Source organism: Dreissena polymorpha, chromosome 4, assembly GCF_020536995.1.
Source record: "Dreissena polymorpha isolate Duluth1 chromosome 4, UMN_Dpol_1.0, whole genome shotgun sequence".
NCBI classification, from domain to species: Eukaryota; Metazoa; Mollusca; class Bivalvia; order Myida; family Dreissenidae; genus Dreissena; species Dreissena polymorpha.
Window position 1 is genome coordinate 95,223,702 of NC_068358.1, and position 24,437 is coordinate 95,248,138.

At 35.7% G+C, this 24,437-nt stretch overlaps 2 protein-coding genes across 7 annotated transcripts in view; one reads left to right on the forward strand and one right to left on the reverse strand.

The window, feature by feature from the left end:
• Positions 1–13,074: 13,074 nt before the first annotated feature.
• Positions 13,075–23,630, forward strand: LOC127877922 (uncharacterized). 6 transcript variants are annotated; one of them, XM_052424243.1, is made up of 6 exons: positions 13,075–13,158; positions 16,781–16,839; positions 19,871–20,149; positions 20,804–20,873; positions 22,297–22,342; positions 22,930–23,630. In XM_052424243.1, the coding sequence occupies exons 3-6, from the start codon at positions 19,978–19,980 to the stop codon at positions 23,194–23,196; spliced, it is 555 nt and encodes a 184-aa protein (XP_052280203.1). In that variant the 5' UTR covers positions 13,075–13,158; positions 16,781–16,839; positions 19,871–19,977; the 3' UTR covers positions 23,197–23,630. The 6 variants fall into 6 exon arrangements, with proteins under 6 accessions (XP_052280203.1, XP_052280207.1, XP_052280201.1 ...); XM_052424247.1 differs by having other exon boundaries at positions 13,081–13,158; positions 19,871–20,073; XM_052424241.1 differs by lacking the exon at positions 13,075–13,158 and adding an exon at positions 16,447–16,607.
• Positions 23,000–24,437, reverse strand: part of LOC127877923 (uncharacterized) — a 12,423-nt gene continuing 10,985 nt past the window's right edge. The window contains exon 4 of the mRNA XM_052424249.1: positions 23,000–23,181. Coding sequence (XP_052280209.1) covers positions 23,152–23,181 — 30 coding nt within the window. The 3' untranslated portion in view covers positions 23,000–23,151. The remainder of the gene's footprint in view (positions 23,182–24,437) is intronic.

Sequence of the window (24,437 nt, forward strand, 5' to 3'; positions counted from 1 at the left end):
GTATGTAATTCCGATTTGTTTAAATGATAACGAACCGTTTTGAATTTAGTAAAGGTTTTTAAGAAAAGCTCTGTACACAATTTCGACAAATATCATCTGTTATACTTTTCAATGAATAGGTTTTGTACATTGATAAACGTTTTGTAATGGCCATCATCAAATGTGCTTAAAACTCCATAGTGTGTCATTTCAATTATTACTTCATCAATTTACAACCCTCGAAGCATATCACAAATCATAATTACATTTCTCTAATGATTGTCATCCCTACGCACATGACGTGCTTTAATAATTTATAACATAAGGCCGCCCGCTAGAAGTGGCCACAAATAATTATTATTTCATTGTGAAAGCTCAATTATAATAAAAATTCTTTGTATTATATTACAGCGTTCATGTTTTGAAAGCATAACATCATATTTATTAAAATTGTGCTGTTTTATTAACAACTATATACGAGCAAATTAGTAGCTGTAGATATATGCTAGAAACAAATTTTTATATGTGCTTTATAGTTCAATGGTAAACAACATACCACTATAATCCGTATTTGTGATTTCGAGAATTTATTCTCATCGACAACAGCTTATATACGCTACGATTTATCTGTTTAAATGATGGAATAATGCAATTATACAGTTTAGAATATGTTGTAAATGTGAAAACCAGGACCAATTTCTAAAGATTTTGCTTTGAAGGTTAAACCAGTACTATTTAAGAACACATTATTACTTTAAGTTCAGTTTGCGAATAACAACAACGAAGACTCGGTAAATTTTAAATATATGTATATAATATAAATGATTATACTTCAGAATTTAGTATATGTGTCCTCCCATTGCGCATTATAAAGGTAGTTTGTTCTTCACGATTAAAAAAATTTGACATGATAGTACACCATAAGACTCAATTCGTTTAACATATTAAAATCAAACATCAATATACTGTTGAGGTTTTTTAAATTAAAAAACTTTCCCCAATACCCTTGTATCCAAAATTGAAGTCAGACTGTGTTTAGAAATAGCGAGTGGGCAAATGTAGGTGGTCTAATTTGGCTCTAAGTAACCATATCAATACGATCTGATCGCGCACAGACCTTTATAACATCTATGATGGAATGTATAAGGTTTAAGTGTTTTTGAAGCAACGATGGCTCATGCAAAACTTACTTATTGTCAATGTTTGTTGAAATTTTAAAACTAAATTAAATGACCCTGTATAAGTTTATCAGTATAGAGAACAAGGAGAGAAATAAAAAATGTGTTAATTGTTTAAGTTAAGATGCTAATTATAAAAATAAGTGTTACAAGTAAAAACATAGCTTTAAATTATATAAGCTGTTGCTTCAAAATTTATTGTTTTGGAGAGTGGAGTGTGGTATTGTTGTATGCGCTCATTATTTCTATATGAGATATGATAGCTTCAGACTCAACATGCCTATGATCTTTACATAACACAATAAAACAACCCCGATAAATTCCATTGCAGCCTATGCGATAGCATACGTTTATTCATACTGGGGCAATGACATTTGCTCTGCGACTTCACTTCGACCATTCAGAGTCTACGTTTAATGCATTAACACGTTTACTGATTGCATTAATGTCTACGGTTCAATGGGTTAAGGTGTCATCTGATTTTAATTTCTCTTGCTCAGCGCGTTATGTCTTAGTCATAGATTGTTGGCGTTGAAGTCTTGTCACTACCGAGAATGGTTCATCGTCATAGTCGCAAGCAATGAAAAGCCCAAAGCCAGTCAAGGTAAACATACACACATTTGACATGTTTCGTTCATTACAAACACGATAAATGCTTCCTTTTGTTTATGAACTTGAATTCTGGTGAAAATATGTTAGAGTTCCTTATTCACTTTTATTCGACACATTAAATAAAAGTATGACTCTAAATGTACTATGTGTCTTTTTCATACGTTATAGTGTATAAAGACGGTATATACACAATTCAAGCATCGCACGAAGCAAGCGCCGAGGTTCTGTGATTAATTCATATCGATGTAATTGACCAGTCCAAACGAAACATTTATCAAAGTCTACACAGCAAAAGAAATCCTCTTGTAAATATTTCTCTAGGATGTAAAAAATGATTAAGTTGAGGCACTCAACTCGCAGAGTTTAATATTAAATATGACAGATTAACCAGCAACTGCGCCAACCTTTCAAACAAGTTTTCGATGGCGAACATTTTTCGTAGATGGGAAAAACATGTTTACAAAGCGTCTACAGTCTACTCAATTCATCATTCGACATATGAGCAATCATTGAGAATATTACATTGGCAACGAAAACACATATCTGATCTTAACGCCCATCGAGATTTTGTGTTATTTTTTGTCGAAGCCGTTGTCGCTACATACGAAAGCATTGTATTTGCTCTACGAATGACGTTCTTTTCATGTTCAATTAAATAATGTTTGTATATGTTTATATAAGCTGTCGAAAGGCAATGTATCATTGATTTTATGTTTTGTTTATATCACTTCGATTCAGTTCTTCTAGAATCAATTCCTTTACATTTCATAAAGATGTATTAAATTGTAAAACAATAATTCATACACAGTTTTAAATCAATACTTGTGTTGACTAATCATTGGTGTATATTTGTTTCGGTAAATAAAAACAAATAAAAACCCTTGGGCAAACATATTGCATGCATCATTTCTTTGAAATCATCGTTTCACAGTCAAACCAGTTTAATACCGTGTCTGTGAATTACTTTGAACTGATTGCCTTCAAACATAAGCGGAGTCGGGTCTGATGGTAACATTTAAAAAAACAGTGACATTAGATGATGCCAGTGTACGTTTAGTCGGCTGATTCATTTATTACTTACTGTTTTTACTGTCTGCAGGTCAATAATTATTATTTCTAAATATTTTATAACCTAATTTGTCGCTATTAGTTACTTAAATATATGCATAGAATGATTAGTTAATCATAAATATATGCCTTTGTTCTAATGTCCAATCCTGCTGCAATTTATCACCATTAGAAATAAAGACGTTAACTAATTGTTAAGAAAAATTCAAAAAATAAACAACAAGTTTGGCTCAATATGCATGTTGTAATAAACGAATAATTTACCAAATTAAAATGGTGAAGTGCCCACTTAATTCAAAAATAATGTTATAATGTAATATCGCGTGAGATAAACTCCCTAGTGTACCACGACAGTTGACATCTAATCAACGACATGCCAACCGAATGATAAACCACACGTCATGATTTAATAGCCCTATTGGGAGTAGTTAAAGACAAACCACACGCAATAATTCAGTATACATAACACTGTCATCAAAAACGTGGCGACCTAATTTTTTAATTTTATGATTGAGCAGGTTTCTGGGAAAATTAGAATTCCTGTATTTGTGTAAAATGTGCTATCCGCAGAGATTGATCTGTGACGACACTGTTCGTCTAGACTGGATTTGTGCATAGTTAAGAAAATACTTCCCTGAAAAGAAACATTCCATAAATGTCTAAAGTTACGCCCGTGATAGGTTGGCTAAACACGCTATTTTTTCCACATGCATTTAGCTTGGTTTTATAAGAAACCGACTCAATTATATTTATTATTATTACAGATTTGCACAAAATGTAAACATGTACACATTTGTTTAGTTCGACATAGTTTTCCTTTCGTAGTTGCAACACCATATACTTGTGTTCCCTCACAATTTTCTAAAAAACTTCAAACGAAATCTAATCTAATAGACAACCACATGCATGGTACTCATATATAAATTGAGATGTATCATTGTCGTCGACGACGTATATTGAGTAAGTCTGAATAAAGAATACATTGCATTGGCATGGTCGCTAAATGAATCAAATTGAATTTCTGTTAAAAGAAAGACAGTTGTTGTGTATGTATCGTCAATTTATGAAATAAGGATTGTGTTAAGATTTTCAAATAATTTGATTGAGGCGGTTAGAGGGGTAAATAACATTCAAACGTAAAGGTATCCTTCAGGGAATTATTTTTATTTAAGACCGACCAATAAAAATGCCAGCGCCGTTTATAATATGATTAGTTCTGATGAAAGAAAATGAGCTTTATTTCACATGAAACTATTTTGTTTGTAATAAATGTAAATGATTGTGTCTAAACGCATTTTGCGCGTATGGCATATATACGCATTGTGCATAGTGGATTTGCTCGAGAAGCAACACAAGTAATCGCGTGTTTAGAAACAGTGAGATCAATTTTAACCAAATCGTAAAAACTTAACAGTTATTCGTATTTGTTTGAGTTATTTGGTCGATAAGTTTAAAGGGATCTTTTCACGGTTTGGTCAATTGACAAAATTGAGAAAAGTTGTTTCAGATTCGAAAATTTTCGGTTTAGTTATGATTTTGTGAGTGAACAGTATTACTGAACATTTGCCATCGTCTAATATAGCCATTATATGCATCTTTTGACGACTTAAAAATCTAAAAATTATAAAGCGTTGCAACGCGAAACGATTGAATAATTTAGAGAGTTCTGTTGTTGTTGTTTAAAATTGTGAAACAACGAAGATTGCTTATATTACGTATAAAATACGCAACTTGTGTATGATTGGCAGGATAGCTCAGTTGGCAGATGCGTTTTTACTTCAGGATTCCGGGGTTCACTGGTTCGAGCCCTGCTGCGGGCTACTTTTTTTTCTTTTTTTTAAATTGTATTTTTGATTTTTTACTGGAGCTTTAAAAATTTCATGTTTACATTTATCAATATAAGGCATTTAATGACAAACTTCAAAACATGCCAAAATCTGTGAAAAGGCCCCTTTAATAGTGGAAAATATGTGTTAAGTTTGGTTGAATACATTTAAATCAAAACCGCGAGAAAATGCTTTTATAGTTCTCTATCTTTTTTGAAACAGTTATTAAAAGACAGACAAAAGAGAACGATATATTCTTTTAATTACTCTGATTTATAATAAACTAGAGGATCATGATTTTCACGAATGAAGATATATTAATTACTTTACAAGTTAACAATCATCCGGCGCCTCGCACATTTCGGATTCTTTAAATGGAGACCGATAACGCAGTTTTTGTGTTTTGGCCATTGTGAGAGTAGTTTTTATGTGAGTGAACGGATATTCGTGTGAATATACGCTTTATATCTCAACTATACACGCTACACAATTTTATTGCGGGATGACCTCATTACAATTTTCTAACAATATTCGCAGCGTGTACAATCAAGATATAAAGCGAATTTAATACGCAATCAACGCTAATCACATTTTTACTGATATGGTTTGAGAATGAGATGAACAAATAAACACAATTAGTAAACGTATTAAACGGCGAAAATAACTTTCTCGGCTGGAAGTCGCAATCTTGACTATCACGTGACGACCCCCTCTGTTCTATATTCAATGAAGCAAACTCTTACTTTTGGTAAAAACGTTTGCTATTACAATATCCTGTTGTTGAACATGTATTTCATGTGTGTGAACAACAACCTAAGTAATGTGCCAGGTAGAATGGATGACCTTGTTAGCACGAAGTTGAACGACGTGTACACATACATAATATTTACGGCAGACCTGTTGTTCGCGAATCGTGTGACTGGCTTACGATTGATTATTGCTTATTCTAAATGTTTATAAAATATCAGAACACAAGCCATTTACCATCGACCTAACAATACCATATTGCGTTGAAACATCGATCAAACTCCTAATATTGTCTAACTTATACCAAGTAATGTCTGAGGTATCAATCATACTGATCATCAATACGTTTAGCTTGCCGAACTCCCCAATCATCAATCGGCAATGACGAACATTAGAGAGCATTTCAACAGTGAATATCGGAAGAGTTTTGAAACTTTATCAAATATAATTTATCATCTAAAGAAAAAGTAAATCATCATTATCATGCCCTTGACAGGTCTGGCCGTTGGGTGGAATGAGAGACGTCGACACAGAGATCCAGCGCCGGTCAGGTCTGTTGGGGGCTGATGGGAGTAGCTCAGTCATGGGAGGACGTCAACTCTTTCAAAAGTCCATCCATCTTTATTTATACAGGCTTCGACAGCGACCTTTCTCAAAAATGACCTTCAGCACATTCTCGCACAGAGAGTGATTTGTCTAAAACCAAGCCAGCTTTCGTCGTTTGATGGTCGCTAGGAGGGGTTCGTGTGTCCCATCAAGTGTTGCGGTCCTGTTCCAGACATACTCGTAAGTCTTATTGTCTATGTAAGATATGCGGAGAAGTCGTCGAAGACACTTATGTCCAAAAGCCTGTATCTTGTGTTCTGTGTCCGCATGCAGAGTCCATTTCTCTCATCGGTGCAGTAGGATGAAGACGGCGAGGGACGTGTATTGCGTGTGCTTGGTGCGGAGTTTGACGGACCTGCTTGCCTACAACCTGCTCAGTCTGACCATCGCTTTAATCGCGATTGTTACACTTTTTTGGACCTTAGCGATCCTAGTTAAATCCTTGGTCAGTGTTATTTCCAGGTACTTGAAGCAGGTCACTTCTTCCGCCTTTTTGTCGCTCATGGTGGTGTCTGCACTTGTTCTGCCCCTCCTGTTCACTATGGCCTTCGACTTGTCCGTGCACACGTTCATGTCGTAATCTCCTGCTGTTCATAGAGTCTATTCGTGTGGTCTTGGAGTTCATTTCTGGTGCCATCCTTGAGGCCGATTCCATTGGCGAATCTCAAGTTAGAGATCGGTCACCCGACGATGGAGATGGAGGTGTGGGGTCTTGGAGGGTCTACTGTATTATCTTTCCGATGGAAATGTTAAACAGAACGGGGGAGAGAAGATATACCTGACGGACGACCGCGTTTATTATGCCCCCGAACGAGGGCTTATAGTGATCGAACTGTCCGTCTGTCCGTACGTCCGTCTTTCCGTCACACTTTGCGTTTATGTTTCGAAAAATAATCATTACTATTATGTCGCTTCAGATAGCAACGTGATATTTGGCACGCATGTTTATCTCATGGAGCTTCTCATTTTGAGTGGTGAAGGGTCAACGTCATCCTTCAAGGTCAAAGGAAAAAAATCCAAATCCAATGATAGTTATAAGCTGTAAAGGGAGATAATTATCTTTACCTTCCAAATGATAAAAACAATTAAAATCAATCAAAGCAGCGAAGTAGCGGGCATTGTGTTAATTACATACACATCTCTTGTTTTAAAAAAAAGTTAAGCATCTGAGGTCTTTAATAATTTTTCTTATATTACACATGTTCTTCACATCGGATCACAATATATCGTAGTGGACATAAGAAGCAATATCAAGGTAGTGCAAGGAGGTTTTGTTTGAACGGGGGGGGGGGGGGGGGGGGGGCACGTGCATTGTCGGTCAATAAGTTATAACCGTAAATTGCCTTTAAATTTTAAACTTGTAAGATGAAGCGATTCAGCAGCTATTTTAAAACAAACAATATAATATTTGATCGTTAAAGAACATGGAAACAAGACTAATATTCAGCGTTGGTAGATACATGTTCAATTACAAATTAAAAGCAAAAAGTGCTTTTTTCTGAACATAGTATAACAAATTATTTCGAAACTTTCTCATTTTCAAATGACGTAATATTGTGGTATAAGCTGTGTTCAGCAATCGAATGCCTGACATGTCAACACGTGTACTATTTCGAGTTTGAAGCGTTGAATAACAATTTTATTTGATATTTAAAGCGGCTTTAAGTTGCTATATATTTTTATTTCTAATTTAAAAGAACGTAGTACATTTCATAGTGTGTGTATTTTTTAGCCATTTAGTATGTTTCCACATTGTCTAAATTCCCAGCAAAAGATTTTAGTTAGGTATAGTTACTTATGATGAAACGGTATGTCATTATGACGTTTTATAGCAGTATTTTGTAAAGAAAGTGTTTCAACCATGTGATTTACTGTCGCCGAAGGAATAGTAAGTCATTTCGTCAAAATGTCTATCAAAGTTCACGAAGACAGCAAACTCCTTTAAATATTTTCATTAAATGTCAGTTTTGATGAATTTGCGAACCACACGCCAGCAACATCTAAGTGCTCCACTTTATCTGACTAAGTAAAGTACATATCGGCTATTACAACAGCTTTCATGACACGCTGTTTGCGGACCACGAAAACATATTAGAAAAAGTCCCTCTTTATACATTTGGCGTATTATCTTAAAATATAATTTATTGCAAACGTATGTAGATTGGTGTATAATAAAACATTTATTGGATAAAAAGCGCAAAATCACGCACTAATTATTTTATTAACTCTTGTTCTGTGTTGAGATTGTGTTTTTAATATTTTTAGTATGGGGTCGTGATCTAGAAAATAAAGACCGATATTTCCTCATTAGGGACTAGTTTATAGTTCATGATTATTTCAAATATAATGTTTAAAGATTAAAATGCATTAATGCATCCTCTATCGTATTTAGCAAATGTTATTTTCCGATACAATAAAAAAGGCAAAGATTTATCCTATCAAACATTGAAGTTGATCATCTAGGAACAAATGTTATGTTTAAATCCAATCGAGCGTTTTTAAGGCGAATCTGGACTCAGCAATAGGATTAATGAAACATGAAACATAATCACACTATTTCAAAACTTAATATAATTATAGGCTATTAGACGTTTCATTGTACAACACGGAGATATATTCGGACGAGCACATAGTTTGACGTCATATTGGACGAGCCGCGAGTCCAATATGACTTCAAACTGTTTGCGAGTCCAAATATATCACGTATTGTACAGTTTAAACGTCTAATAAGCTTTTTATTCTATATCCCTTTCTTCAGCTCTTTGTTTCATTTTAATTTTGAGTTTAAAATGCTTTAATTGCATCTATGCTCTTTTCAAGACAAGCCCCCGAGTCGATTATAGTACATTTGGATACTTTTTCAAGGTAACGGCTTTTATCGTTATAAAACAGTTGCTTAGTGCACTTGTACTCAACTGTCCAATATGGAAAAAATACAGACTTTTTGGATCCAATACCGGAATATATTGGACGGTCACGTGGCGCATATGAAGAATGCCGATTGGATGAATTGTATGAATTTATTGGATATAGAATAAGACGAAATATTGGGACTTATTGTCCTGAGAAATTTCAATATTTGACATATTTTTCTATATAACCATAAAGGTATTAATTGAAACTAAAATAAGGATAAAATCACCTCAAAGTTAGCAATTAAAAAACATACAACACGCGCGCGTTATAAAAATGTTGACTATTAAACCATCTCTTATATCTGCATTCTATTTGCAAAATCTCACGCCAACATTCGGATTCGAACTCACGTCTACAAATATAGTATTTAACGTAAACCTCACTAGTTCCCCTAGCGCAAGCTTGTGTGTAGAGGTTCTTATCGTATTGTTCAATCAGAACAATAATACTACTGCTTCTAATTCTACTACTCCGCTACTGCTGTTGATGGTCCCGCGCCAGCTCAAAGTGTGAAGTTTATGAAAATTGATATTGTATTGAGCGTTTATAAAACAGTAGAATTCATAATACTGTTCAAAATATACAAATATTTGGGGAAATTTAATACCGTACTAACTGTATGTACCGGTATGCCACTTTAATTTGTAAATTGTTAAAAGTACATGCCCAAAATATTATGGGGACATTTTCTTCGGGGGAGTTCTTAGTTTTTCAATATGCTAATAATGTTTTTCACCTCTCTACAATATTTGACAAATTGTAAGATTATTATAATAGCAAACAAACAACAACACCATATTAAGTGTTTTCCATTACCCGGAGTATTGACCAGAGACGATCGGCAGTAAGACACAATAGCTTCAACGTGAACATTCAGGGCTTAGAAGTTTGAACTATTATTGCATGAGATTTTGCTTGTTCGAAAATAATGCATACATTCTAACTTTTCAAAATCTACGAGAAGTTCATTTTAAAACTTTGCAATTAGGTCACACTGTGAACAAGTCCCTTGAACATAATTATGCCTAACTGTGAACAAAAATCAATAATAGTATGAACCATTAATATGACGGTCCCTCTTGTGTTACACAACGTCGCTTAGTTTAAACATATTTATTTCAAACAATACATAGTGTTATACATCGAAATACATACAACATTTATACAAGGTCGCTTCCATTCAAGAGAGGTAAGTACGTAAGTAAAGCTTAATGTGAAATCACGACTTCCGTCTCTTATACTTGTACCTAATCAATCAAGATAAAAAATCTAGTAATCTAAAATAATTTCAGTTTAAGGCTTTTATGATGTAACGATCTCCCCCTGGTGGACTGGAAGTGGCATTCAAAAAATTCTTTGCTTTACATGCACATGTAAATATATCACGTGCGTTTGTACAAGTCTTCACATGCTCAAAGGAAACCCAACAGGTGCGCATGCGCTTGAAGACCAGCGCGTGCGAATGTGCTGGAAAACATATACCGGATGTCCCTCTAAACCACAGTATAAACCATTATTCTAAAATACGCGCTTTCAGAACAGGTAGCTCTTCATCGTGATATGCTGATTTAATATAATTACTACATGCTATATTCTTTTTTGACAAAGGACAAGCAACTGTATTTTTTTCAAAGACGACATACTATGAAATACACGACAGTATAAATGGTAGGATGCTGGTCTAGGAATCGGAAGGTCCCTGGGTCGAATCCCGCTCGGGGCACTGGGTTTTTCTGAGCAAAAAATAATCCCACGCTTGCTCCTCTCCACCCAGGTGTATAAATGAGTACCTCTGAGGGAAATAAGTCAATGTGCCGTGGCTGCCTTCGGCGCCATATGTAAACGGACGACTTAAATCCCAGTGATCGGGAGGGTTAATGTCGAAATCGGCTGAATATGCATACGTTAGTGAAGCAGACTATAAACCGCATCTTTAACTTTAATTTTTAAAGCATAATTTTGGCAAACCTCAAACACTTACCAAATAGAGATCTATATCTAAAAACGGCGTAGGGATTGAGTTTAAACGATGGTAAATAACGAAATGAAAAAACAATCACTATGGGGCCGTCCATAAAGTATGTCACGCTCCAAGTGGGGGAGGGGGCGTAAGAAAGTGTGACAGTTTGTGACATGGGGGAGGGGGGTCAGGCCATGTGTGATGTCACCAATTTATTTAAAAAAAATATTTCAAATTTATTAAGTATTTCATAAGTAGAATTTATAAATAATTTTCAAAAAAAGTGAAACATTTGAATTGAATTAGTTTTATGTCAAAATAAGACTAATTGCGTATTACCTAAATGTGTTGTTATAATGTTTAATTAATATAGTCAATTGTGTTTTATATTAAATTGGAAATAGGTATTTAAATTTAAAAAAAGAATATTTTCAAAAGTGTGAGTTCGTGACGTACTTTGGGGGTGGGGGTCAAATATTTTGTGACAGTTTATGACAGGGGGGAGGGGGGGGGGGTTATAAATGGTAATAAAATGCGTGACATACTTTATGGGCGGACCCTATAGCATGTCCGAATCTGATATTATAATTTAATGCCGTTCTGCTTGAATTCTTGTAGCACAATAAACATTAAATTCTAATACTGAGAAAAGATAAAATCAAGTCTCCGCGATAGAGTTAGCCTACCAACAACTCTTCTCAAGAAGAATACATGTGTATAGCTTTTATTTAATCTTCACACTATGTTAAATCGATAGCCTTGCTTTTCATACCATTTGACTTACTGAGAACACGCTATAGTTTTAGACTGTACTAATTCCATTTATTTAGTATCTGGTAACAAATTGTGTAGTCACACATACATAAAATTAACATGCATACATTATTTATAGCATGCTAATATTTTAAGTAACCTGAGTATTTTATCGCAAAGATTTTGGCTTTGGACAAATTATTGTCATATGCAATAACCGTTTGATATGATAATATGTACTGCGCGATGTGCTAAGCAATTAAAGGTATTCTTTTAACACAAGAAACTTTTAATGTGAAGCGATCTGGAAGTTTATTCTAAGGTAAGCAATTATTTCTTGATGATATTGCTATTATAAAGCTGCTTGTTCAACTATTGGAGGAAATTCGAATCGTAATCACAAATGTCAAAATTTAAAGTAAAGTCTATCCTTTTTGATGGGTAACATAATTAGAAGTTAACTTGAGCTTTAAAAATTCAGACTTATAATTAATCGATATCCGAATAATCATTTAGAGTCTACGAATTTAGATTATGCAACATCGGTTAAAAATAATTCGCCAATATATCGCGCCATAATCGCAAACGCATTAGAATGCGGGTATGGTTAGATCATTTTAACCCACTTATCTCACCGATTATACGCGCTACATGCCATGGCAGTTCATTTACTACGGAGTACTGTTTTGCCATCGTGGTTACACATTTAAATCCAAAGGGGGAAAATACGATAGTGTGATAGTACAATGGCGTCAATGCGATAGTCATATCGTATTTCGTCATTGTATCATCGCATTGTCTCCATCGTACTATCGCGTTATCGTACTGTCGTCATCGTATTATCGCATTGTCGCCATCGTGCTATCGCACTTTCGCCAGCGTATTGTCGCACTGTTGCATTGTCGTCATCGTACTGTCGCATTGTCGTCTATCGCCTTCATGTACTTATGCGCACATCGTACCGTTAGGGTCATCGTGGTTACAAATTAAAATCCAGAGGGATATTACGATAGTCCGATAGTACGATGGCGACAATGCGATAGTACGATGGCGAGAATGTGACAACGCGATAGTACGATGACGACAATGCGATATTGCGACAATACGATGGCGACAATGCGATAGTACGATGGCGACAATGCGATAGTTCGATGGCGAGAATGTGACAACGCGATAGTACGATGACGACAATGCGATATTGCGACAATACGATGGCGACAGTGCGATAGTACGATGGCGACAATACGACAACGCGATAGTAGTACTATCATACTATTGCATTGTCTCCATCGTACTATCGCATTGTCGCCATCTTACTATCGCAATATCGCATTGTCGCTCTCTGGATTTTAATGTGTAACCACGATGGCACTACCGGTATTCCGTATTGTACACATAACGCCAAGGATAGCGTAACAGGTCTATAATGGGCAGTCAGAAAGGTTAACGGTTTTCAAAACTCGTTCCATAATAATTTACATAGGCAAATCTGTGCCACTTTGGATTGCTTAAGGTATGTTTTTTCTCTTTAATTAACTTGTCAATTTTTTTATGATATGACTTCATTTAGATGTTAATTAAGTTTCACAGTTTATTTATGGATATAGTAATCGAATCGATTAGATCTAATACAAATTCCGTTTTTCATAAATGGCATCAAACAAAAAATGTTTTCTACAACTTTCTTAACATTTCACTGGAAACATATCTGTATAATATTTGTAATCTAATTAATGATTTTCTGAGAATGATTAGTGATCAAATATATAATATTAGTTGGATATGGTGGAATATAGATTTTAATTCACGAGTGATTATAGAAAAGAATATTTTTACGAGTGGCGCAGACACGAGTGAAAATATATGTTTTCTCTGATCACTAGTCAATTAAAATCGATATTCCACCGAATCCAACAAATTGTCTTTTAATTGTATGCTTACGAATGATAATTTTTGTATTTTTGCCATTCCGGACAATTATTACGTTCGTAGTTGTGCACAATTGCTTGAAAAGCATTTAAAGGGGCCTTTTCATAGATTTTGGCATATTTTGAAGTTTGTCATTAAATGCTTTATATTGATAAATGTAAACATTGGATCTTTAAAGCTCCAGTAAAAAATCAAGAATAAAATTAAAAAAAGGAAAAAAAGTAGCCGGTCACAGGGCTCGAACAAGTGACCCACGGAGTCCTGGAGTTAGTCTGAAGTAAAAACGCATTAGCCCTCTCGGCTATTCCGCCGTGTATACACAATTTAAGTATTTTATACGTTATATAAGCAATCTTCGTAGTTTCGTAAATTTAAACAACAACAAAATTCTCCAAATTATTCAATCGTTTCGCGTTGCAACGCTTTATAATTTTTAGGTTTTCAAATCGTCAAAAGATACATGTAATGGCTATATTGGACTATGGTAAATGTTCAGTAAAACTGTTTTCTCACAAATATCATAACTAAAACGAAAATTTGCGAATCTGAAACAACTTTTTTCAATTTTGTCAATTTACCAAACCGTGACAAGATCCCTTTAATTCTCAATATATTACTGATAATATATACTTATACTAATACTGTATTTATTGATCTATAACCAAGTGGCTTTATTGTGAAAACGGTATAAACCTTGTAATGCATACTATATATTAATATTTGACAGATATGTTCCTTCTTCATTTTACAATTTTACAACATACGCGAAATTCTAACTGTCATTAATCATAGTAATACAATACAATTGAATCTAGACGTACATAACTTTTTTTAGGGAAAGTACATGTCGTGTATATATGTCCTTTAAAGCGCCCTTTAAATAATAGCACAAGTCTCAGTTAAGTATCGTGTCAGACTGTCTGACATTGAGAAGTAGGTCATTTAAAGTACTACAAATTTCTCCAGTTGTAACGCTGACATCATTCAACTGAGTGCATTTGGGTTAAACTTACGCAAAACCGTAAGGCCATCGTGGTTACACATTAAAATCCATAGGGAAACAATAAGACAGTGCGATAGTACGATGGCGACAATGCGCTATTACGATGGCGACAATGCGACAGTACGATGGCGACAATACGACAACGCGATAGTACGATGGCGACAATGCGATAGTACGATGGCGACAACGCGATAGTACGATGGCGACAATGCGATAGTACGATGGCGACAATGCGATAGTACGATGGCGACAATGCGATAATACGATGACGACAACGCGATAGTACGATGGCAACAATGCGACAACGCGATAGTACGATGGCGACAATGCGATAGTACGATGGCGACAATGCGACAGTACGAAGGCGAAAATGCGATAGTTCGATGGCGACAATACGACAGTACGATGGCGACAATGCGACAGTACGATGGCGACAATGCGACAGTACGATGGCGACAATGCGACAGTACGATGGCGACAATGCGACAGTACGATGGCGACAATGCGACAGTACGAAGGCGAAAATGCGACAGTACGATGGCGACAATGCGACAGTACGATGGCGACAATACGATAGTACGATGGCGACAATGCGACAGTACGATGGCGACAATGCGACAGTACGATGGCGACAATGCGACAGTACGATGGCGACAATGCGACAGTACGAAGGCGAAAATGCGACAGTACGATGGCGACAATGCGACAGTACGATGGCGACAATACGATAGTACGATGGCGACAATGCGACAGTACGAAGGCGAAAATGCGATAGTTCGATGGCGACAATGCGATAGTTCGATGGCGACAATGCGATAGTACGATGGCGACAATGCGACAGTACGATGGCGACAATGCGATAGTTCGATGGCGACAATGCGACAGTACGAAGGCGAAAATGCGATAGTTCGATGGCGACAATGCGATAGTTCGATGGCGACAATGCGATAGTACGATGGCGACAATGCGATAGTACGATGGCGACAATGCGATAGTTCGATGGCGACAATACGACAACGCGATAGTACGATGGCGACAATACGATAGTACGATGGCGACAATGCGACAGTACGAAGGCGAAAATGCGATAGTTCGATGGCGACAATACGACAACGCGATAGTACGATGGCGACAATGCGATAGTACGATGGCGACAATGCGATAATACGATGACGACAACGCGATAGTACGATGGCAACAATGCGACAACGCGATAGTACGATGGCGACAATGCGATAGTACGATGGCGACAATGCGATAATACGATGACGACAGTGCGACAATACGTGGCGACAAGGCGATAGTACGATGACGACAATATGACAATACGATAATGCGATAATACGATGACGACCATGCAAAAATACGATGGCGACAATGCGACAGTACGATGGCGACAATACGACAATGCGATAGTACGATGGCGACAATGCGATAATACGATGACGACAGTGCGACAATACGTTAGCGACAGTGCGATATTACGATGGCGACAATGCGATAATACCATGATGTCAGTACGATAACGCGATAGTACGATGGCGACAATTCGATGATACGATGGCAACAGTACGATATGACTTTCGCATTGTCGCCATCGTACTATCGCGTTGTCGCATTGTCGCCATTGTACTATCGCATTGTCGCCATCGTACTATCGCACTATCACATTGTCGCCCTCTGGATTTTAATTTGTAACCACGATGGAACAAACGGTGTTCTGTATAAACCAGAGCAAAACTTAAATCCGACAATATACGAGCAAAAACTTGTGTTTGTCTAGTATTTATCCGACGCTTGATTGCAGTTTAAAGTAGTCAACCATGTGCCCAATGTAATAAATCCACAAGTAAACGCGTTAGGTTTTGAGAGTTTAAACCGGTAAACATTCCGTGTCCTATCGCAATCAGACCAGGGTTTGTTAACTTTACATCGATTAGGTAAACATAAAGGTGTTTCATACACTACATAAATATTCTGCCTGAAAGGACTGAAATTCGGTCAAAGTTTGAATGTGCGTAAACTTACAGGTATAAATGTTTACTTTGTTTCCAAATTTACTGTTATCTCATGCAGGTATTTATTCCAAGAGAGCATTACAACAAACAAGTGTCGGGTGCAAGAAAAGAGTATTTTAAATCCACTTACATTTTAAACAAATATATCGATTATTAAATAACTACATGTATTCTTTGTTTGAAAGGAGTACTAATAACACGTCACGCGAGTCGGAAAGCGAGAAGGAAACAAGACCGGAAAGAGGTTTGATGACTTAGATATTTTCAATGATCCGCGCTATCGGAAAACGGTGCTTTATGTATGTGCGGAAAGTGTCGTCCCATGAAAGCGACCTTGTGCAGAACGCACAGGCTAATCAGGGAGTTCAATTTCCACCTTGACTGGATTTTCGTTTAGAGACTTACTTCAATCGAAAAAGTCCATAAAGCGGAAAGAGCCTCACTGACTAGCCAGTGCACACTGAAAAGGCTCATCTGGGTCGAAACTTTCCGCAAATACATTAAGCCCCGTGTTCCCAAATCGCGGCTTAAGCCTGTTAACTTCGACCAAGTTATTTGTTTGCATAACGATAAACTTGTTTTCATAATGTTTAAAGTTAATAGAACATTCTCTTGCTTTTTAAAGCTCTTAGATTAATCCAGTTCGTATGAGCCTAAAATATAGCGCATAATATAAGCTGCATTGTTCCTTGTTCTGTGAAAGAAAGCGAGAATACGTTTACATTTATATATGGGCCGTGCTCTGTGAAAAGGGGGTTTAATGCATGTGCGTAGTGTCGTCCCAGATTAGCCTGTGCAGTTCGCGCCTGTGCGGACTGCAAAGACTAATCTGAAACGGAACTTTACGCACATGCATTAAACTCCCTTTTCATAGAGCACGTCCAATATTATTTTATTTAATGTAAATGGCATGTGTTAAAAGACATATCACAATGTTAAAAGATTGTTTAAACGAAACAAGACATTAAGATCTTGCGAACAAATTTATGATTATATATCCCGGCGTCCGACGTTATGTTTCGCGTGTTTTCATCATTGTGTGTCAAATCCTGAAAGATTTTTTCGACACCTTACCGGAAACAGTTGCGGCTGACCATTCCTTACAGTTTTTCAAAAGTTTCGGCTTGCTGAATATGTAGCGGATCTTAAAAGATGATTTTCAAGATTTAATCTTGATGGGAGGTCAAACCCTAGTGCCACAACCAGGGGTCATATGATTTATATGTCACTTTTTTTCGGAAATCAATCTGTTATAAGATGCGATGTTGACAATGATCTAGCGGTCTGCAATTTTTAGGAAATAATACTACCAAAATCACAACTGTGCATTTTGATTATTAAATTATATGAGTACCAGAATACATTGTTTATTGTTAAGTCATAAAGATAATTTTACAATGCATGTTTTTTAATTAATGATACCAAGGTTAAAACCTGTTTAAAGGTCATGACTTGTCATATAAACAAATTAATGTCCACTTCTTTCAGAGGCTCCGCATAAAGTAACTAAAGTGAGTAACTAAAGTGTATTTTCTACAATTAACTAAACAAATATATTTTCCAGCATCTGCATTAACAAACCTGCTTAATTAGTTCAGACTTTAAGAAACACAGGCAAATTTGTGTGGAATTTGGAAATCCATTTCCTATTAACACATGTCCTATGTTGGTTTATAAATAAACATAAATCAGACATATTTCCAGTTAAACTTTGTATCAAGCTTCCTAAGTTAGTTAGAAGTTTAACAAAGCAATAAAGAATTTTTTGGGATCGTTTAACAATTTTGATGCACAGAATCATTTCTATATTAAAGCGACGATTGTGTTAGTGTCAGCAAAAGTGAGTGTTTAATGTGAGTAGTGAACTTGTCATTGTTATGTCAAACTACCCGTAATAAAGGGGTTAAAGTTTTCGGAAAAATTGTGTTATTTGTTTTCAATGATTTCTTTGAATTTTGATGATGTTAACTCATCAACCGATACAACCGTTTAATATGAGCATTGTTCTGAGAAAACTGGGCATAATGCATGTGCGTAAAGTGTCGTTCCAGATTAGCCTGTGCAGTCCGCACAGGCTAATCAGGGACGGCACTTTCCGCTTAAACTAGATTTTCGGTAAAACGAAAAATACCATTAAAGCGGAAAGTGTCGTCCCTGATTAGCCTGTGCGGACTGCACAGGCTAATCCGGGACGACACATTACGCACATGCATTTTGCACAATTTTGTCAAAACGCGACTCATATGATTTATCAATAAGCAAGAGTCAGCAGTTCACATATCAGGGAAAGCACATGTATGTTAATTAACTGACATAAATAGCCTTCTCTACAGTATGCTTATGTTCACCCTTGTATGATTATGTATATCAGGTTATATGGTCATAGTAATTATAGATAAAAACAAGTGTGTATGGTTTAAAGTGATGTTATCACTTACAAATCACCAAAGTATAGCCATGGCATGGTTTCAAGATACACGTATTAAGAACAATCAACTGCATATACCTCGCATTGGGAAGATGTGGCTTGATGCATGTTCTTCATGCATTAACCTTAAATGCGGACTACACAGGCTTATCTGTGACCACATTTAAAGATTAAATTGTATTGCTGTTCGTCTCATCTTAGCAAAAAAGCATTTTGGGTGGAAAGCGTCGTCACGCGTAAGCCTTTGCGGACTGCTTTACGCACATGCATTAAGCCCTGTTTTTCCAGAGCGAGACTCAAATATTTCTATATATGCACTGCATTATGCTCGTCATCTATTACTTCTTTGAGGATGCAGCCTTTTTATTCGTAGAAGAGAACATCCCCTAAGAAAAAGATAGGATTGCCTTACGAAAGCTTAATGACTTAATTTTCGATATGTAACCTACTTCCGTAGTGCTCACACGACAGTTTTCGGCATAAACATACATTTAATCCAACACGATGATGTGCTTGCGAAATAATCGCTAAAACGGTTGCTTTAGCATTGTTTTAAAGCGATTTGCGACATACGATCGCATATAAATCAAACATTATTAATTACGAGATACGATCAAATCGAATCTTTACACGATCTCGTTATAAACCAGTTCTCTTTTTCATTATCACACGAAAGTAACAGCAATCCGATGTAGGCGTACAATACCAAGTATATGATTGACATGTTACTTCATTAAACAGATTTACTGACTTTTAAGGGCCTAGATGACCCGATAAAATGTAAAAAACATGACATTTTTTTGGATGACAATCGAGCATACAACAACTGTTCTTTTTATTGCATTAGAATCAACCACACAATACCACTCTGGCCTAAAGAAGACATAGGCATGGATAAAGGGACCCTTGCAAACCATGGAAACAAGATGCCCATGTGGATGGTGATTTGGTTTTATGCAACCGCCATCATTTGTACCATCGACGCCAGCTTCATTGTCCTTCGACCGCACACGTTGCCAGGAGGATCCCTGCACTATCTTTTCTTTTTCTGTATGTGGGCTGTTTCGTTACGTTAAGCGTAAGCGAATTGCTAAACTGAACACCAGAATGACAAGCAAAATTAAAAGTAAGCGTAAAATGTGCGCGTAGATGTGAGGAAATTATAGAAGTGTTTTTGGAACGTTTTAATATAATTTTATTTAGAAGTTTTCAGTTTAAACCTATTATTTTGTCTCAATTTCATAGAAAGCCCAATAATTATTGCAAAACTCTAGAGTCAGAACTTTAGCTAAGTCACATACGACGGGATCAGTAGTGAATTATGTTTGCGTTCATTGGATATGAATGCCTAAACAGATATTTATTTTGCATTCTTTTTTTAATTTGAATTATTTAGAAATACTCTGGCAGAAATTCTTATTTAATAAAACGAAAGCACAACGAAACCGGCTTCCAATGAGACTTTTACAACCAATAGACAACTTAAGCGGATTTTTTGGGTATTAGTGCTTTTCTGTGACAGCTAAAACTGATCTACCAAAAAAAGGAAAACTTGATACAGGCAATTGATGTATTACATATACGTTGTTTCATAATTGTTAGTAAGAGTTTTGATTAAAACAAATCGCATGTTTACATTTGATTGGTATTTCAGTAAATTAGGGCTCATGTTTTTTACTGGAAGAGCTAATTTACACGCTTACATGATTAGGCTTTTTAAAACCTATTTCCACTTGCCAATCCTGTGTTTTAACATTGTTCGGTCGTCTATTTTCTTCAGATAAATATTACATCCACACGGACCAGAGGTACAACAACGTATCGGATTCATACGTATACACGCAAAGTCTGTAAGTAAAATGTACAAATCTCCAACATATGTTTAGTTCTTTTCTGTAGTTAAAAGGAGGGTGGAAAGACTCGGTCACATCTCTCTGGGTCAGTCAAAGACCGTTGACGAGACGCACGATTTGGATTTAGCAATTGCATGGGTTTCATGACAATTTGTTATGTACGCTAGGCCGAATCGCGGGCGCGTAACGATAGATAGGTCTACGTGTGTTGACACTCCAAACCACTTGAGTGGGTCTAAGTATATGCATGTTACATAAGCGCATGTAGGCTAGGTTTAAGAACCGTTGAACCGTTGACGCGGTATATACATTGCTCTTCGGCAATTTTGCGTTGTGTCTATTTTTGAGAAGCAAATGCTTTGTTTTCATAGTGAGTTCGTTATTAATAATGTCACAACGTGAAAATTGTTAAAAGCAAAAAACTTGATACTGTCGGCGATCTGTCCGTCAGATTGTACCTTTTTATTTGCTGTTGTTTTTAAAAAAAATAATAAAAGAGGATTAAGATTTGTCTTATGTGCAATAAGATTCCTTTCTTCCTTTGCTTGTGGTAATACTCAGGTGTCTGTAAAGATATGCAGTACACATGCGGCTAAAGCATGTTTTTAAAAGGCGTCTTTCGGCGGGCGAATTACGTTTAAAAATTGTGCCTTGGGCGTACAACGCGTGTTTACGCATGATTGATAAAATAACTTTAGCGAAGCGCGTCATAAGTGATTAACATCAGTGCTAAACTGTTTCAAACTTAAAAAAAACACACAAACACACACAATGCAATTAGAAAAGTTTCGGTTTCACTTTTACGCATGTTTAATATTTGCAAATGTAAACGATGTATTAAACGGAGCAACGTAATGGCAGTCTCACAATTTAAAATAAAATAAAGTCACGATTTAATTGATTACTTTATGCTACTCGCTGATTTTATACCTAGGCCCTTATAAAACATAGACCACCGGTGCATTCGCAGAAATGCATAGAAAATTTACCGGCGTTTTTATCTTAACTGTGTTTTATCCACTAAGGGGCATGCAATTTTAATGTGCTCACCAATGGTGGCAATATAAATGATGATGTCATACCATATTATCACCCGCAAATCTTCCGAAACAAATGCATATATTTATTTATAACACAAATTGTTATTCTGATTATTGAATGGGCATTTTTACAAACGATCATGAACGAGTCCTACTGATACATAAACCATGTTTAAGCCCGACATACGTGTAGATTTAAATATTACTGACACTTAATGTTATGATTTTAGATTGCTTTCTTTTTGTTTGATTGGTCGTATATGTGATATGCATAAAACAGTTTTGAGACCAAGTTACAACGCTGAAATACACATTGTAAACATTTACAGATGATTTTGCAGTCAATCATGGCTACCATTTGCTTGATTTGCTCCTTTTAGAATGAACTACGCAGAAGTCCTTTTAAACATAGTGACTCTGTTCTATGTAAGTATTGCTTCATAATTGTATTTACTATTCTCGAATTTACGCATAATTGTCCTTTGCCGCTTAATTAGGAAATCGACAAAACAGGTATATCCATGCATGTTTAATATAATTCATTTAGAATCATATTGAACAATGCAACATCATAGTTCAAATCGTTTTCTGATGCGTTTTCTTTACATCATTTCTCTAACCATGTTTTAGAGGGATATGCTATAGGACGTTTACGATGTTTGCATCAGATGCCCGATGATTATTATCAATAGTTAGGGTGTCAATAATGTTAAATAGTGTCGGATGAATCCCTCCAATACTTATTTAGATGCATTGAGCAGATTGAAATGTAAGATTTGATTGATCCGGATTAAACAATTTCACAAACACAAGAGTCGATGATGTTTTTTTGGGTAACTCATTAGCTTAGCAATAACATCTACATTGTGGTTTTCAAAACCGAGTCAGTGATTTGAAAGCTCAAATTATTTTTGTAAATATTAAACATAGAAAATTGTGAGTGTGTTATAAAGCCCAATCTTATTGATTCATCAGCACCTATTCTGTCAGTCTATAACGTTTCTATATTTAAGCACTACCGGAAATCAAACCTTACCAAGCCTCTTGCGTTCACCGTATCCGTGATGACGTTTTGGAAGACGGTTTTGTATATAGCCATGTTCTACGAGCTCGCGGGAGGCAAGGATTACCGGATCGGCAATACTCTTCTCGAGGAGGTGCTGTTGGTGCTGATTCCAAACGGGATTTGGCTTCTTCTTCCGGGAATGTGTATTGTAAAACTTTTGCGAGACATGTTATGTAATCGAACAGATGAAACGGTTCGTCTGAAAGTTCAATAAATAGTGGGTCTGTAAGAGATGTTTGCGGTAGAGTAAAGCGTACAAAGAAGTGCCCATAATATTCATAGTGTCAATTAGATAAAATTTGATAAAATTACCTCAATGATTGTCGACATTTTGCCAATTAATTTATCTGAGGTAGTCAACGTTTTTGTTTACAAACCTGTTTGTGCCAAATGAAGTATCAATAATAAATATATGGAAAACAGTCATACTGCGACAACTATTATGGTAATCATTTACATGTCCTTTTGTTTGCAGAAAGAGACAAAAAACTAAACTCAAAATAGTCCTAACTTGCATCTTTTATTCCATTACTGCAATCGTATAAAGCCATTTAATTATGTTTATTGATTGTGTGTTTATTTGTTTGTTGTACTGTTAACATTGTTTATATTCTATATTTTACTATAATAAAACCCAAACTACCCAAACAGTTTGAGTAAAATTACACAATGATATTTAAAAAATTCCTGTACGAGCATATTTAAAATTATAACTATTTGCTACAAAACGAACAGTTTATTGTGATTGTAATACTTTGATTGTACTACACTTGTAGAAACGTTTTAAAAAAATTAATAACAAATATGATTTGACCCTTAACCGCTTTAAATAATCACTTTTACAAGTACAATATCATATAATTAACAATACTCAAACGAACGCCGCTATAACACAACAATAATAATTAATGATGCATTAAAAGTACTTTTTTTAGACATAAAAATATGTTGACAACTTTAGGGTTAATTTGTTTTTGAAATAAAGCTATAAAAACACATTGCGTGATTACTCGTGATGTGCTAATGATCTCAAAACAATTATTGAGCAATCGTAATTGCCAATAAGCAACCAGGATCAACATTGCTCGATTAAATCGTAAGGCATGTACTGCTAGAACGATTTCTAATGTAAACTGTAATCTTTGTACATGTTTAAAGGTTAGTAATGGAAATATAATACAGTAATTTAAAACCGATGGGGAACAAAAATTCTTTTATGATATAACATATACTATTGAACATAATCCAAAACGGTGGTAATTGTTAGATATGAGATCGTAGCCTGTAAGTGTTATAGCTCAGGTGCTGACAATGTGCTAAATATAACACACACAAACTGTCTTGATTTCGATAGTCTAGTTTGAAGCTGTTGCATCTTAGTTATTTTATTTGAGATAAAATGGCTTATGCTGAACATTTAAGATAACATCGTTGCATGTCGCAATTACATATTCC

Excerpts from the sequence above, each read along its gene's own strand:
- LOC127877922 (XM_052424243.1), top strand. The coding sequence starts at position 19,978 with ATGCAACCGCCATCATTTGTACCATCGACGCCAGCTTCATTGTCCTTC. Across the intron at positions 20,874-22,296 it reads TACGTATACACGCAAAGTCT|AATGAACTACGCAGAAGTCC; the intron begins GTAAGTAAAATG and ends TGCTCCTTTTAG. Across the intron at positions 22,343-22,929 it reads ACATAGTGACTCTGTTCTAT|CACTACCGGAAATCAAACCT; the intron begins GTAAGTATTGCT and ends TCTATATTTAAG.